Source organism: Capricornis sumatraensis, chromosome 12 (genome assembly GCF_032405125.1).
Source record: "Capricornis sumatraensis isolate serow.1 chromosome 12, serow.2, whole genome shotgun sequence".
Lineage (NCBI taxonomy): Eukaryota > Metazoa > Chordata > Mammalia > Artiodactyla > Bovidae > Capricornis > Capricornis sumatraensis.
This window is the reverse complement of record NC_091080.1, coordinates 81,263,943-81,279,697: the sequence shown is the minus strand read 5'-3', so window position 1 is coordinate 81,279,697 and position 15,755 is coordinate 81,263,943. Positions and strand designations below refer to the sequence as shown.

Here is a 15,755-nt window from a genome sequence, read left to right as displayed (position 1 = left end):
CAGCTCTCAGGTTTCTTTATGGTCCAACTCTCACATCTGTACTTGACTGCTGTAAAAACTGTAGCTTTGACTATACAGATCTTTGTTGGCCAAGAGATGTCTGTGCTCTTTAATTTACTGTCTAGGCTTGTCGTAGCTTTCCTTCCAAGGAGCAAGCATCTTTTAATTTCATGGCTGCAGTCACCATCTGCAATGATTTTGAAGCCCAAGAAAACAAAACCTGCCATTGTTTCCACTTTTTCTCCTTTTGTTTGCCATGAAGTGATGGGACTGTCTCAAGTGACCCTCCTGGGAATGGCTCATAGCTTCATTGAGTTATGCAAGCCCCTTCTCCACAACAACGTTCTAATCCATGAAAGGTTGCCAACACCTAGTAAACTTTTTTATACCTCTTAATATCTGTAGGAGGAGGTTTAGTTGCTAAGTCGTGTCCGACTCTTGTGACCCCATGGACTGTAGCTCGCCAGGCTCCTCTGTCCATGGGATTCTCCAGGTAAGAATACTGGAGTAGGTTGCCATTTCCTTCTCCAGGCTTAATATCTTTATTTTTTCATTTATTTCAGCAAGTATTCATTGAGCACCTATTATTATAATAGGCAGTGTGCTCAACAAGGATAATATAGGAGTAGGGGTTATTGTGCCTTTTTCCCATTGTTTTTCCCCTATTCCTTATAGTGCCTAGAACATGGTGTCATTCAGCAAACATGCTTAATAATTTAAGTACACAAAGCTGAGAATGCTCAATTCTTTTTTAGTGCTTTTTTTTTATTGAATGGAAAGATTCTTTAAATTCTCGAGTGCTTTACAATTTTCAGAAGTTTCACACACATAATTTCATGTAATTCCATAATAACACTTTTTTCCCTATTCCTCTAGTGCTCTGCCCTCCTTCCCTCGCCCCACTGGTAACCACTGCTTTGTTCTCTATATCAGCCAGTCTGCTGCTTTTTTGTTTTATTCCCTAGTTTGTTGTATTTTTTAGATGTCTCAAATAAGTGATATCATTCAGTATTTGTCTTTCTCTGTCTGACTTATCTCACTTAACATAATGCCCTCCAAGTCCATTTGTGTTGCTGCAAATGCATTTTTCATTCTTTTTTAATGATTAAATGGCTGCACACACACACACAGCCCACCTCCACTCCCATGGCTTCTTTATCCTTTCATCTGTTGAGGGATATTTAGGTTGTTTCCATATCTTGGCAATTATAAGTAATATTGCTGTGAACAATGGGGTGAACATCTGTCTTTTCAAGTTAGTGTTTCTTTCGGGTATATACCCAGGACTGAAATTGCTGAGTCATATGGTAGTTCTATTTTTAGTTTTTTGGGAAATCTCCATACTGTTGTCCATAGTGACTGTACCAGTTTACAATCCCACCAGCAGCGTAAGAAGGTTCCCTTTTCTCCATATCCTTGCCGACATTTGTTACTTGTGTTCTTTTTTTTGTGATAGCCATTCTGACAGGAGTGAGGTGATAGCTCACTGTGGCTTTGACTATTTCTACTTCATAAGAATGCTCAAACTACCGCACAGTTGCACTCATCTCACACGCTAGTAAAGTAATGCTCAAAATTCTCCAAGTCAGGCTTCAACAGTACATGAACCGTGAACTCCCTGATGTTCAAGCTGGTTTTAGATAAGGCAGAGGAACCAGAGATCAAATTGCCAACATCCGCTGGATCATGGAAAAAGCAAGAGAGTTCCAGAAAAACATCTATTTCTGCTTTATTGACTATGCCAAAGCCTTTGACTGTGTGGATCATAGTAAACTGTGGAAAATTCTGAAAGAGATGGGAATACCAGACCACCTAACCTGCCTCTTGAGAAATCTGTATGCAGGTCAGGAAGCAACAGTTATAACTGGACATGGAACAACAGACTGATTCCAAATAGGAAAAGGAGTACGTCAAGGCTGTATACTGTCACCCTGCTTATTTAACTTATATGCAGAGTACATCATGAGAAACGCTGGACTGGAAGAAGCACAAGCTGGAATCAAGATTGCCGCAAGAAATATCAATAACCTCAGATATGCAGATGACACCACCCTTATGGCAGAAAGTGAAGAAGAATTAAAAAGCCTCTTGATGAAAGTAAAAGAGGAGAGTGAAAAAGTTGACTTAAAGCTCAACATTCAGAAAACGAAGATCATGGTATCTGGTCCCATCACTCCATGGGAAATAGATGGAGAAACAGTGGAAATAGTGTCAGATTTTATTTTGGGGGGCTCCAAAATCACTGCAGATGCTGACTGCAGCCATGAAATTAAAAGACGCTTACTCCTTGGAAGAAAAGTTATGACCAACCTAGATAGTATATTCAAAAGCAGAGACATTACTTCACCGACTAAGGTCCATCTAGTCAAGGCTATGGTTTTTCCAGTAGTCATGTATTGATGTTAGAGTTGGACTGTGAAGAAGGCTGAGTGCCGAAGAATTGATGCTTTTGAACTGTGGTGTTGGAGAAGATTCTTGAGAGTCCCTTGGACTGCAAGGAGATCCAACCAGTCCATTCTGAAGGAGATCAGCCCTGGGATTTCTTTGGAAGGAATGATGCTAAAGCTGAAGCTCCGGTACTTTGGCCACCTCATGCGAAGAGTTGACTCATTGGAAAAGACTCTGATGCTGGGAGGGATTTGGGGCAGGAGGAGAAGGGGATGACAGAGGATGAGTTGGCTGGATGGCATCACTGACTCGATGGACATGAGTCTGAGTGAACTCCAGGAGTTGGTGATGGACAGGGAGGCCTGGCATGCTGCGATTCATGGGGTCGCAAAGAGTCGAACACGACTGAGTGACTGAACTGAACTGAAGTTGGAATACTTTTTTTTTTTCCTAGTCATTATAATCCCGGGCAGGGCTGTGCCTCCTACTGTGGTTTGGGTACTTCATCAGAGGAACTGGAAGTAAGAGTCAAAGGCATATGATAGCGTAGCCCTAGAATCCCCAGGTTTTCGTTTTAGAAAAATTTTCAAGCATGTGTTATAAATCTGACTGAATGCAAAGTATCTACTAATTTGACATCTGTTGTTTTTCCTTTATGAAAAAATTCAGTTTTATTGTAAATGTTTTTTACAGTAGCATTTTTCAGTTCATAGTGAAAATACTATAAAAATTTTTTGAGCAAAGTTGTCATATTTGATTGACTTATGCAGTGTTGAAAACTGACAGTGGAATGCATAATGTGTAATATAAAATATCTTCAAGTGATGCAGATGGACATGAGAGACTTATTTTCAGTCTTATAAGTTTAACAGTGTGCTTCAAATTTTGGTATTTGAAAATGACTAATAGATACTGTAAAATAGTTGTGTGCAGTTCCTTTTGTTACACTTTATAAACAACTGAAAGTCTAGAAAATATTTCATATTTTAATGATCATTGTAATATGTGAAAGATTACTTTTGTGATAATCTTAATATACAGTATTAAAGATAAGCTATAATCTACTTTTCTGAGTTAGGCGATATCAAATTTAGTGAGTTATTTGTGTATATTCTTATTTATATTAAGTTAAAATTGGGTAATTTTGAAAATTATAGTGTATTGCAGCATACCTTAATTGACTATACAAACAGTAAATATTACATATGCACCAATACTTATGATTATTTCAGAATGAATTTATTCTGTGATTTATATGATTATAATTGTATGTCTTTTCTTAAATTGGGCATAAACGTTTACATGTTTTTGTGCTTCTAGGCATGAAGGAACTGACTCTCCACCAGACCTAGGAGATGTCGTCGTTGTTTTAAACAGCTTCAAAAGCAAAATACTGGAAGTACAAGTGTGTGAGGCCAAAACATTTCATAGACCTTGTTCATAATATTAAGAATTATCTTTTTTGTTCTCAATTAATTTTTATTTTACAAATAATTTCACAGTTTTACTACCTAAAATGTCATATTGAAACTCTAGCAATGGAAGGAGGAAGAGAATTGAATCATGAAGGGAAAGCAGCACACTTAAACATAGAAGAAAAGAATTTTTTTAAGTTATGATGTATCTACTGTATTTGCAGCCAAATAATGTTATAAACTGTGCTTCACTGGTGGCTTAGCAGTAAAGAATCTGCCTGAGATGCAGGAGACGTGGGTTCAATCCTTGTGTCAGGAAGATCCCCTGGAGGAGGGCATGGCAACCCACTCCAGTATTCTTTCCTGTTGTATCCCACAAACAGAGGAGCCTGGCGGGCTATGGACACAAAGAGTCAGATATAACTGAAGCAAGTGAGCATGATATTATAAATTAGGCTTTGGAGATGAGATTAGGAATACATGTTGAAAAGCTATCCATTTCAACAGGAAAAACAGTGATTTTTCTTTCCTTTACAGAAACAAAAACCAGCAAAATTTTTAATGATGGTAGCATTAATTCTTTTGGATGAACCCACCTACTTAATACTTGAAATCAGTAAAAAACAAAAAATTGTTGGGTGAAATATTTATTAACATTTTAAAAGCAATGAGGAGCTGACAGTAATGATAACAAGGAAATACAAAACCAAAATTAAACAGAAAATGAGAGCCTAGTGAAATGAGCAAGCACAGAAGCTTCTTATAACCCAAGAAAGCTGCTGTTGCCCTCGAACATTTGTCCATTCTGATTCACTTGAACTATCACTGTGATTTAATTTGCAAGGTGATAGGAACAGAAATTGAAACCCCTGACCCTTAGAAAGTGGGTAATCTATTAGAAGATGCTCTATGGTATAAGCTGGCTATAGCTTCAGGGGAAGGATGAACCATAGTAAAGCATACCACACAGTCTTTTAGCCAAAATTAATAGCATCTAAATAATGGCGAAGGACAGAGAAGCCTGGCACACTGCAGCCCATTGGGTTACAAAGAGTCAGATATGACTTAGCAACAACAATGTGTTATTGTTTGAATAACTACAACAAAGCAATCAAGGGAACCCTGAACCTTGAATTTGTACTAAAATGGTTCTAGATAGATAAGGTTTTACAGGCATCTGACAGAAATATCCATATATCTCTGGAATAAGACTACTATATCCAAATATACAAAACCAGCAGAAACAGTAGTAACAGAAAGCAGATACACAAATGCTCCGTATGTCAGTGTTATTGACAGAGACACTGAAACAACCATGCCTACAGTGTTTAAAGATATAAAAGACAAGCATGAAAACAATTGCAGGGAATAAAAAACTATAAAAAGTGCATATCTGATTTTTTTTTAAAGTAGAACTTCTAAAACTGAGCAATACAATGACAAGAGAATTCAGTTTTTGGCTTTAACAGGCCTCAAGAGATAGTGAGTTGGAAGACAGACCAAAAGAAGTATCCCATATGCAACAGAGACATGGAAAAAGAGGAATATACAACAGAGAGTATATAAAAGGCATAGAGAATAGAGTGCGGAATCTAAGACACCAGGGTTACATTTAAACCTGGCTCTGCCACTCATTTGTTGGACAGATTGCTTAAACTCTTTCTATCTCATTTTTCTTATCTATAATACAGAGTTAATAATGGAATCCTCCTTATATGTCTGCCATAAGGGTAAGGTAATTAAGCTTTACAAAATACTTTTGAGTATTAAAAAAAATCCATTTAAGTGGAGTTCAAGAAGGTGATGAAAGACAGAATGAGGTATAGGTATTATTTGAAGCATAATAGTAGGCAACCAGAACCCTTAACTTATATACTGCATAGATCTTAAACTACCAAATTAATCAAAATTTGCCTTGCATCCCACATAATAACCTGTTCTTTATCACCTCTGCTCTTTATCCTTGATCAGTGTATTCATGTTGTTTACACTCACCTTTGATACTGTTTTTCCTATATTGACCTTGGCTTCTTTTCTCAGGAGCAGAAACTTACATTCTGGCCTTGATACATTTCCTTCTAATCATTTCAGATGAAAACCCCATAAACTCAGAGCAGCTGCTTAAGTTACAAAGTTAACCCAAGCCCTTTAAGACCAGCATTCCAGCTAGTATTATCCTAGCCCTAAAAACAGGAAAGGAAAATATTATTTCTGCTGGGAGACTTGAGGTGTTTTAAATTTGAGGAATTTTGACCATTGAAAATTATTAAGTTTTCTTTTTGATGAGCTGGATTTTTTCACTCTCCATATTGGCTCTAATTTTACCTATTCTTGACTGGTATGGAGCAGGTCTGACTCTTTAACCAAAGTCATCAAATCTTTGTTGACGGTGATAGTCATGCCATGCCTGAAGCATACGTTCTACAGCCTAACCGTACCTAGGTCCTTCACTTCTTTTTTAATAACAGTTCTATCTGTTCACCTTCCGTGTTTCCAAATTACACAAAACGATGGGGGAAAGGGAAGAGAAAAGATAAACAACATAAAGGGTCAGCGCATGAATTTCAGTAGCTCACCAGTAGGAATTCCAGGAAGGAAGGACAGAAAATGGAGGTGGAAAAGTATCACACAGGTAAAGAGAGGCAAACACATTCGCATCAAGGGCTCCACAGATCAGAATGAGTGAGAAATGGCCCACACAAGAGCCTAGAAACTACCAAAGAAAAAAGATGAGTCACTTCGATGACCTTAGAATGACTCTAACAGTAGCATCTGATGTTTTATTTTTCAAGACAACAAAACAAAGACGTCAGTGTTTTGAGGAGAATTATTTTGAACCTGGGATTCTTTAGTCAAATATTCTCTGAAGGGTGAAGATTTAGAAAAATTACCTTTCACATCTGTTCTTGAAGGTGTTTACCATCACAAAGAGAATAAAGAACAAGAAAGGGAAATGGGTATTTCAAGAAATGATGAAATTAATGTGAAAACCAATGCAAAGAATGCTTGAAAGAGGCAGTTCATTGTTAAGCCCCAAGAAAAATGTCTTCAAGAAGATAGGAATTCCAGACAATGAATAATAAACTGGAAAATATTAGATATATGATAAGAAATATCTTTCCACAAGAAAAATAAAATAAAATTCCAAGAAAAAAATACTTATCTACTGATGTGAGAAAGCAGAATCCATGTGAGCCAAGAAGAGTATGGTGGTCATACCATTGTAACTGGAAGAAATGTAGTAACCTTTGAGACTCAATTGAGCAGTATTTATAGTGTCACAATATGTACTTTTTATTGATTTTTCAAGTTGTAAAATAAACAATGCAAAAGATAGTTATATTGATCAAGGTAAATGTAAATTTTATCCATATTTACAATGCTAAAGTAAAGGTTTAGCTAATGTAAGTTGAGACAAAGGGAAAAGGTAATGCTAGTATCCATATCATAGGATATGTGCAAGAGAAAGTGTTGAATTTGTTGGAATAAAAAATATAGATTTAAGGATTACTTAAAGTTACAAAAATACTCAGTAGAAAAACTAATGATAGAGATAGTATTACTAGAACTTCCAGACAAAGAGGGGAAGTGAAGAGTGATACAAGTAAGCTACTCATCTTTTTGTTACAAAGAAAGAATAATGTCTAAACTCTGTGAATCAGATATACAGTAGATGACATCTACAGTTGATAAATCAGTAAGTACAAGTGTAAGCACATTATTGAGCAGTGTGGAGGTTACTATAGAAGAACTGAAAACAAGAGACTGAACTGATGGTTGAAACCAGACTGTGCCTATCAAGTACTAAGATCTTTTTTGGCTTCATTTACTGTAGCTATTTAGGGCTTCCCTGGTGGCTCAGTTGATAAAGAATCCACCTGCAGTGCAGGAAACCCAGGATCGATCCCTGGGTGGGGAAGATCCCATGGACAGAAGAGCCTGGTGGGCTACTGTCCAAGCAGTCACAAAGACAGACATGACTTAGTGACTAAACCACATCTTAGATTTACAAGGGTCACCTGCCCAAGATATTTCTATCCATGCAGCATAATATTTAAATCTATAAAATTTTAAGGTTTTTCTTTACCGTGCTATCTAGGTATAAAATTCTAAAGTTTTTCTTTACTGTGCTATCTAGGTACGGAAAAAGCCAGATAAAATCAAGGAAGATATCCTTTCCGATAAAGGTGAAAAGAAGAGAGGAATGTGGGATTCCATTAAAAGGTAGTTGCTAATGGATGTTTTAACGTTAACTATAGACTCATCAAGAGTCTAAATGTGTGGAAGCCCTCCACACGGTAAACATTTAAGTTAAGCACAGATCTTCGCTAGAAAGGATAAGACAAATACATAAATGTTACTTATACAGGATAGGAAACGAGCTGTGAGACAGATCAACATAAAGAGCTATTCAAACCAGAGGAGAAAAAGAACCTCAGAAAAGACTGTGGAGGAGTGCATGGCTAAGATACATTCTAAAGGATGAACAGAGAGAGAAGGTACCTGGTTACCTAAAGTCAGAAAGATTGGGTATGTTTCTCACAGAGCAGGAAGTAGCCCAGGTTAGCTGAGATGTTAAATATTACGGGAAATATTGTTAGGTTGGGACCTGTATTAATCAGAAAAGGAATGTATCGGCTCACACATCTAAAGAGTTCAGGAACAGAGCTGACTTTAAGCATTCAGGTGATGTGGCCCAGAAACTCTCCAACACATAGTTCTGTTATCTGTGCTGCCTTCACTTTCAGACAAATGTTTACAAGGATGAGCTTGCCCAGTTTAGGCCTCTTTTTCTGTAAGTTGCCTTCTTATTTGATGAGAAGAATGATGTTACTGTCCCAGTATGTTGTTGAACTGGTTCCTGATCGAGAAAGTCTCAAACTCACTCCTTTTGAAATGAGTTCTGTGTAGACTTGTTTAGAATCTGGGCATTTTAAAGAGTATCTGTTCATGAGCTTCCATTGAAACCAGAGGTAGAGACAGAAAGGAATAAAGATATTGTTAAACTATGGCGTAGCCACTTACTGTGCAGAAGGAATACCAAAACAAAGCACTGCTTTGTTGGAGAGAAGGTAAGTCCCATTGGGGGTTGGTGACTCTTCCAGATACATAAATGTATGTTAGAGTGCTTTCACTTTTATATCTTAGTTTTAATCCTAATTTCAAGTGATTTTTTTCTTCCCCTTCCTGAATCAACTGTATTTTTCTTAGTTGGGGGTTTACAGTGAGAAAAGATTTCAAAAATACCTCTGTCATAACAAAAGCCTCAATACATTGCATGTGGCCATGGCATGCTGCAACTCATTCTGTGCTAAGATAACTTTTGTAACTAACAAAGATTCAAAAGTATTATCTCATTAACCTACAATATAATTGCATTCTGTGTTGTCCATTTTTTAAAAATCATAAAATTTCAAATTATATTGTCACATTTAAATATAAATCATAATTTTTAGGGTAAATACTTATTTACAGTGTACTAACCAATCATTTTGTGCAAAGCATTCCCGTTTTTTATCTCTTATCGAATTCAGTACTTTATTTAGGTATGTCAAGTGTGCAGATGTGTATTAAGAAACTAATGATCAGTAGGTTTTTTTTTGTTCCAAGTTTCACAAGGAGCCTGCATAAACAAGAAGATAATAAGGAAAAAGATGTTCTAAACATTTTTTCAGTTGCTTCTGGCCATTTATATGAACGCTTTTTAAGGTAGGTACTTTTGTAATCTAATGTTTTGGAAAGGAATACACTTACATGGTCTGAAAATAATTTTTAAAATTTAAAAGAATGAAAGAAATTACAGTGAAAAAAATCTCCCACTTCTGTTCCCTTGATCCCCAATTCACTTTCTCACAGGAAACCAATGCTATTATTTTCATACCTGCCAAAGATAGGCAGATGACACCACTCTTACGGCAGAAAGTGAAGAGGAACTAAAAAGCCTCTTGATGAAAGTGAAAGAGGAGAGCGAAAAAGTTGGCTTAAAGCCCAACATTCAGAAAACGAAGATCATGGCATCCGGTCCCATCACTCCATGGGAAATAGATGAGGAAACAGTGGAAACAGTGTCAGACTTTATTTTGGGGGGCTCCAAAATCACTGCAGATGGTGACTGCAACCGTGAAAGTAAAAGACACTTACTCCTTGGAAGAAAAGTTATGACCAACCTAGATAGCATATTCAAAAGCAGAGACGTTACCTTGCCGACTAAGGTCCATCTAGTCAAGGCTATGGTTTTTCCAGTAGTCATGTATGGATGTGAGAGTTGGACTGTGAAGAAGGCTGAGTGCCGAAGAATTGATGCTTTTGAACTGTGGTGTTGGAGAAGACTCTTGAGAGTCCCTTGGACTTCAAGGAGGTCCAACCAGTCCATCCTAAAGGAGATCAGTCCTGGGTGTTCTTTGGAAGGACTGATGCTGAAGCTGAAACTCCAGTACTTTGGCCACTTCATGCAAAGAATTGATTCATTGGAAAAGACTCTGATGCTGGGAGGGATTGGGGGCAGGAGGAGAAGGGGGGGTAACAGAGGATGAGATGGCTGGATGGCATCACCAACTCAATGGACATGAGTTTTGGTGAACTCCAGGAGTTGGTAATGGACAGGGAGCCCTGGCATGCTGTGATTCATGGGGTTGCAACGAGTCGGACACGACTGAGCGACTGAACTAAACTAACTGAAAGATATGTATAGACAAGCTCAAATGTATATTTTTTAACTCTTTTACCAAAATAACAACACAGTACATACTGCTTTGCACCTTGCTTTTTTTTTTCTACCTAAGATTATGAGAGAAGTGTTTTTTCTAAACACAGTGAAATTTTAAGTTTGATTTGAAATGTCAATATTCTTTAAGGACACATTTTGTAGTAAGATGTGAGAGGAAAAAAAGAAAAATAGTAAATTTTCTGGTAAAGAAATACCTTGTTTTATAAAAAGGAGGAGGAGTCTGAGAAGAGGGAGCAATATTTACAAACTACAAAGGGCTATTTTTTTTAACTATATATATAGAAGTATCATAGAAAATGCCTCCAAAATATTTGAAGATGTTGACATTTTAAGATGGTACTTTAGATACATCTGTATCTTCTCCAAGTGGAGGTCTAGAATAGCAAAACGCATGGCCTTATCCAGTGAATTTATCAAGATAGACAGGCTGTTCAGCCTTCAAGGTTTATACACCTAGTATTAATGACACAGGGCTTCCCCGGTGGCTCAGTCAGTAAAGAATCTGCCGGCAGAGCAGGAAGCACGGGTTCAGTCCCTGGTCGGGGAAGATTCCCTAGAGGAGGGCATGGCAGCCCACCCCAGTATTCTTGCCTAGGAAATCCCATGGACAGAGGAGCCTGTTGGGCTACAGTCCATAGGGTTGCAAAGAGTCAGACACGACTAAGATAATGACACAGAGCCAAGATTAGACTTTAATTAAACTAAATAACTGTTTCAGACTTCTTTCTCTTGTCATCTAGGACAAACAGGCAATCAGTTTAGTCTATATCAGGCATATATATATATAGATAAATATATGTATGTGTATCTATATATATACCTATATTATATTATTATACATTACATACTGATGAGCAGCCATAGTATTTGAAGACACTTCACTCTATCTCTGCATAATTCATAGTGAAAAACTAGTTAATATCTTTAACTATTTAAATGTCTTAAGACAAGTAGGATGTAACCCTATTAATGTGAATTTATTAATGTGAGTTTATTGTTTTATGCAGAATTATGATCCTTTCTGTTTTACGGAACACAAAAACACCAGTGAAGTTCTGGTTTCTTAAAAATTATCTCTCACCAACATTTAAAGTAAGTACCTTAATTTTTTATATAGAGTGGTTAATATTTCAGTAGTAAATGATTTATATCATTGCAACATTTATGTAACATTTCTCTTTTCAGAATGTGTCTTTTGAAATATATATTTACTCAAATTATATAATCAATTAAAACTTGGTATTCAATATTTTTTATCTGGCTTAAAAATACTGTGCAGCTTTTATTTAAAGCAGTGATTAAAAGGACAACAGGACATGGTTTATTTTAAAATAAGCTTAAAATTAGGATTAGTGGATTTTCATGATAAAAGTTGGCAATGAAAAATATGTGCAGCTTGTTAATTTTAACAATTAGATTTTTGTAATAATTTTACAAAGAAAGGCAAGAACAGTAGTATCCAGAACTTACAAAAACTGTACCACAGGAAATAGTTTGATAGAGCTGAGAAGAGTGAAGGCTCTGGTATAGCATGCAGTGTGTGGTTGCTGTGGTACTGCGGGCACTACAGTTAGTGTCTGTGGCATTTTATATTTAGAACGTCTTTTCCCTTTACTTCAGTTCAGTTCAGTTCAGTCACTCAGTCGTGTCCGACTCTTTGCGACCCCATGAATAGCAGCACGCCAGGCCTCCCTGTCCATCACCAACTCCCAGAGTTCACTCAGACTCACATCCATTGAGTCAGTGATGCCATCCAGTCATCTCATCCTCTGTCGTCCCCTTCTCCTCCTGCCCCCAATCCCTCCCAGCATCAAGTCTTTTCCAATGAGTCAGCTCCTCGCATGAGGTGGCCAAAGTACTGGAGTTTCAGCTTTAGCATCATTCCTTCCAAAGATATCCCAAGGCTGATCTCCCTCAGAATGGACTGGTTGGATCTCCTTGAAGTCCAAGGGACTCTCAAGAGTCTTCTCCAACACCACAGTTCAAAAGCATTAATTCTTCGGCGCTCAGCCTTCTTCACAGTCCAACTCTCACATCCATACATGACTACTGGAAAAACCATAGCCTTGACTAGATGGACCTTAGTCGGCAAGGTAACGTCTCTGCTTTTGAATATGCTATCTAGGTTGGTCATAACTTTTCTTCCAAAGAGTAAGCGTCTTTTAATTTCATGGTTGCAGTCAGCATCTGCAGTGATTTTGGAGCCCCCCAAAATAAAGTCTGACACTGTTTCCACTGTTTCCTCATCTTTTTCCCATGGAGTGATGGGACCAGATGCCATGATCTTCGTTTTCTGAATGTTGAGCTTTAAGCCAACTTTTTCGCTCTCTTCTTTCACTTTCATCAAGAGGCTTTTTAGTTCCTCTTCACTTTCTGCCATAAGGGTGGTGTCATCTGCATATCTGAGGTTATTGATATTTCTCCCAGCAATCTTGATTCCAGCTTGTGTTTCTTCCAGCCCAGCATTTCTCATGATGTACTCTGCATATAAGTTAAATAAGCAGGGTGACAGTATACAGCCTTGACGTACTCCTTTTCCTATTTGGAACCAGTCTGTTGTTCCATGTCCAGTTATAACTGTTGCTTCCTGACCTGCATACAGATTTCTCAAGAGGCAGGTCAGGTGGTCTGGTATTCCCATCTCTTTCAGAATTTTCCACAGTTTATTGTGATCCACACAGTCAAAGGCTTTGGCATAGTCAATAAAGCAGAAATAGATGTTTTTCTGGAACTCTCTTGCTTCTTCCATGATCCAGTGGATGTTGGCAATTTGATCTCTGGTTCCTCTGCCTTTTCTAAAACCAGCTTGAACATCAGGAAGTTCACGGTTCACATATTGCTGAAGCCTGGCTTGGAGAATTATGAGCATTACTTTACTAGCATGTGAAATGAGTGCAATTGTGTGGTAGTTTGAGCATTCTTTGGCATTGCCTTTCTTTGGGATTGGAATGAAAACTGACCTTTTCCAGTCCTGTGGCCCCTGCTGAGTTTTCCATATTTGCTGGCATATTGAGTGCAGCACTTTGACAGCATCATCTTTCAGGATTTGAAATAGCTCAACTGGAATGCCATCACCTCCACCAGCTTTGTTCATAGTGATGCTTTCTATGGCCCACTTGACTTCACATTCCAGGATGTCTGGCTCTAAATGAGTGATCACACCATCGTGATTATCCGGGTCATGAAGATCTTTTTTGTACAGTTCTTGTGTGTATTCTTGCCACCTCTTCTTTATATCTTCTGATTCTGTTAGGTCCTTACCATTTCTGTCCTTTATCAAGCCCATCTTTGCATGAAATGTTCCCTTGGTATCTCTAATTTTCTTAAAGAGATCGCTAGTCTTTCCCAATCTGTTCTTTTCCTCTATTTCTTTGCATTGATCGCTGAAGAAGGCTTTCTTATCTCTTCTTGCTATTCTTTGGAACTCTGCATTCAGATGCTTATATCTTTCCTTTTCTCCTTTGCTTTTCGCCTCTCTTCTTTTCACAGCTATTTGTAAGGCCTCCCCAGACAGCCATTTTGCTTTTTCGCATGGGGATGGTCTTGATCCCTGTCTCCTGTACAATGTCACAAACCTTATTCCATAGTTCATCAGGCACTCTATCAGATCTAGGCCCTTAAATCTATTTCTCACTTCCACTGTATAATCATAAGGGATTTGATTTCGGTCATACCTGAATGGTCTAGTGGTTTTCCCTACTTTCTTCAATTTGAGTCTGAATTTGGTAATAAGGAGTTCATGATCTGAGCCACAGTCAGCTCCTGGTCTTGTTTTTGTTGACTGTATAGAGCTTCTCCATCTTTGGCTGCAAAGAATATAATCAGTCTGGTTTCGGTGTTGACCATCTGGTGATGTCCATGTGTAGAGTCTCCTCTTGTGTTGTTGGAAGAGGGTGTTTGCTATGACCAGTGCATTTTCTTGGCAAAACTCTATTAGTCTTCGCCCTGCTTCATTCCACATTCCAAGGCCAAATTTGCCTGTTACTCCAGGTGTTTCTTGACTTCCTACTTTTGCATTCTAGTCCCCTATAATGAAAAGGACATCTTTTTTGCCCTGTTTCTTCCTGTTAATCTGATTCCTGGCAAGGTCTGTTTCAACAGCAGTTAAAGGAGTTCTCTTTCTAGACACAAACCAGTGGTGAAAGCAGAAATATAAACAGCCAACCATGCTTTTATTCTTTGGTATTGCCAGGTACATTTCTGAGTACTTTACCTGCATTATTCAGTTGCTCTGCATAAAGTGCTATTCCTGGAAAAACCAAGACTCAGAAGTTACACAGCTGACTTGCACAATTTGGACATATCCAGGACCACCCCTAAGTTCAAGAACCCAGTAGGTCTCACAGAACTCAGGAAAGCAGTTACACTCAGAGTTACATAGTTCTTTATAGCAAAAAGATGCAGATTAAAATCAGCAAAGCAAAGAGAGGCGTAGGACAGAATCCAGGGGAGACCAGACCAAGCTTTCCTTTTCCTATCCCAGTGGAGTTGTGTGCACAGAGCTTGCATCTCCTAGTAGAACTGCGACAGCATACATGGAGTGTTGCTAATTAAAGGTGCCCATTCAGACCTCATGTACAGGGTTTTTATTAGGGGTTGTGTTTTTAATCCTTGAAGTAAATAGTCATAAATCTCAGATACTTATATCAAGAATATAATTTATCAGTTTACAACTCATTTTGTGTGTGTGTGTTTTTTAACACCTTTCACATCTTCTGTCTCTCTGGTCAACCAGCATGTGGACATGTGCATGAAGTGTTTGATTCATAGGTGTTCCAAGATCCAGAGGCTTTCTTTTCTAACATTAAGTTTTTCAGGTCAGACATTAGTAGTAAGACTAGAGGAACAGTTAATTAATTAGCCTGCTAATTAATGTAGTGTACCAATTTTTTTAATGTCTTTAAAGGGCTTCCCTGGTGGCTCAGATAGTAAAAAATTTCGCTGAAACTCAGGAGACCCAGGTTCAATCCCTGGGTCAGAAAAATCCCCTGGAGAAGGGAATGGCTACCCTCTCCAGTATTCTTGCCTGGAGAATCCCATGGACAAAGAAGCCTGGCAGGCTACACATCCATGGGGCTTCAAAGAGTCAGGCACAACTGAGTGACTAACACTTTTTTTCACTTTTCATGTATAGTTATATTTGTCAGCATCATCATATTTCTTATTAATAGATATAAGTTGTAGAAGACAACCATTTAAGACAGTTTACCAATTCATTTGTAATG

At 37.9% G+C, this 15,755-nt stretch overlaps 1 protein-coding gene across 1 annotated transcript in view; it reads left to right on the top strand.

Moving 5' to 3' along the window:
- UGGT2 (UDP-glucose glycoprotein glucosyltransferase 2) overlaps positions 1 to 15,755 on the top strand; it is a 142,106-nt gene that overhangs the window by 106,286 nt on the left and 20,065 nt on the right. Inside the window, exons 30-33 of the mRNA XM_068984374.1 lie at positions 3,709 to 3,793; positions 7,942 to 8,027; positions 9,414 to 9,512; positions 11,538 to 11,622. Of these exons, the coding sequence (XP_068840475.1) occupies positions 3,709 to 3,793; positions 7,942 to 8,027; positions 9,414 to 9,512; positions 11,538 to 11,622 (355 nt within the window). The remainder of the gene's footprint in view (positions 1 to 3,708; positions 3,794 to 7,941; positions 8,028 to 9,413; positions 9,513 to 11,537; positions 11,623 to 15,755) is intronic.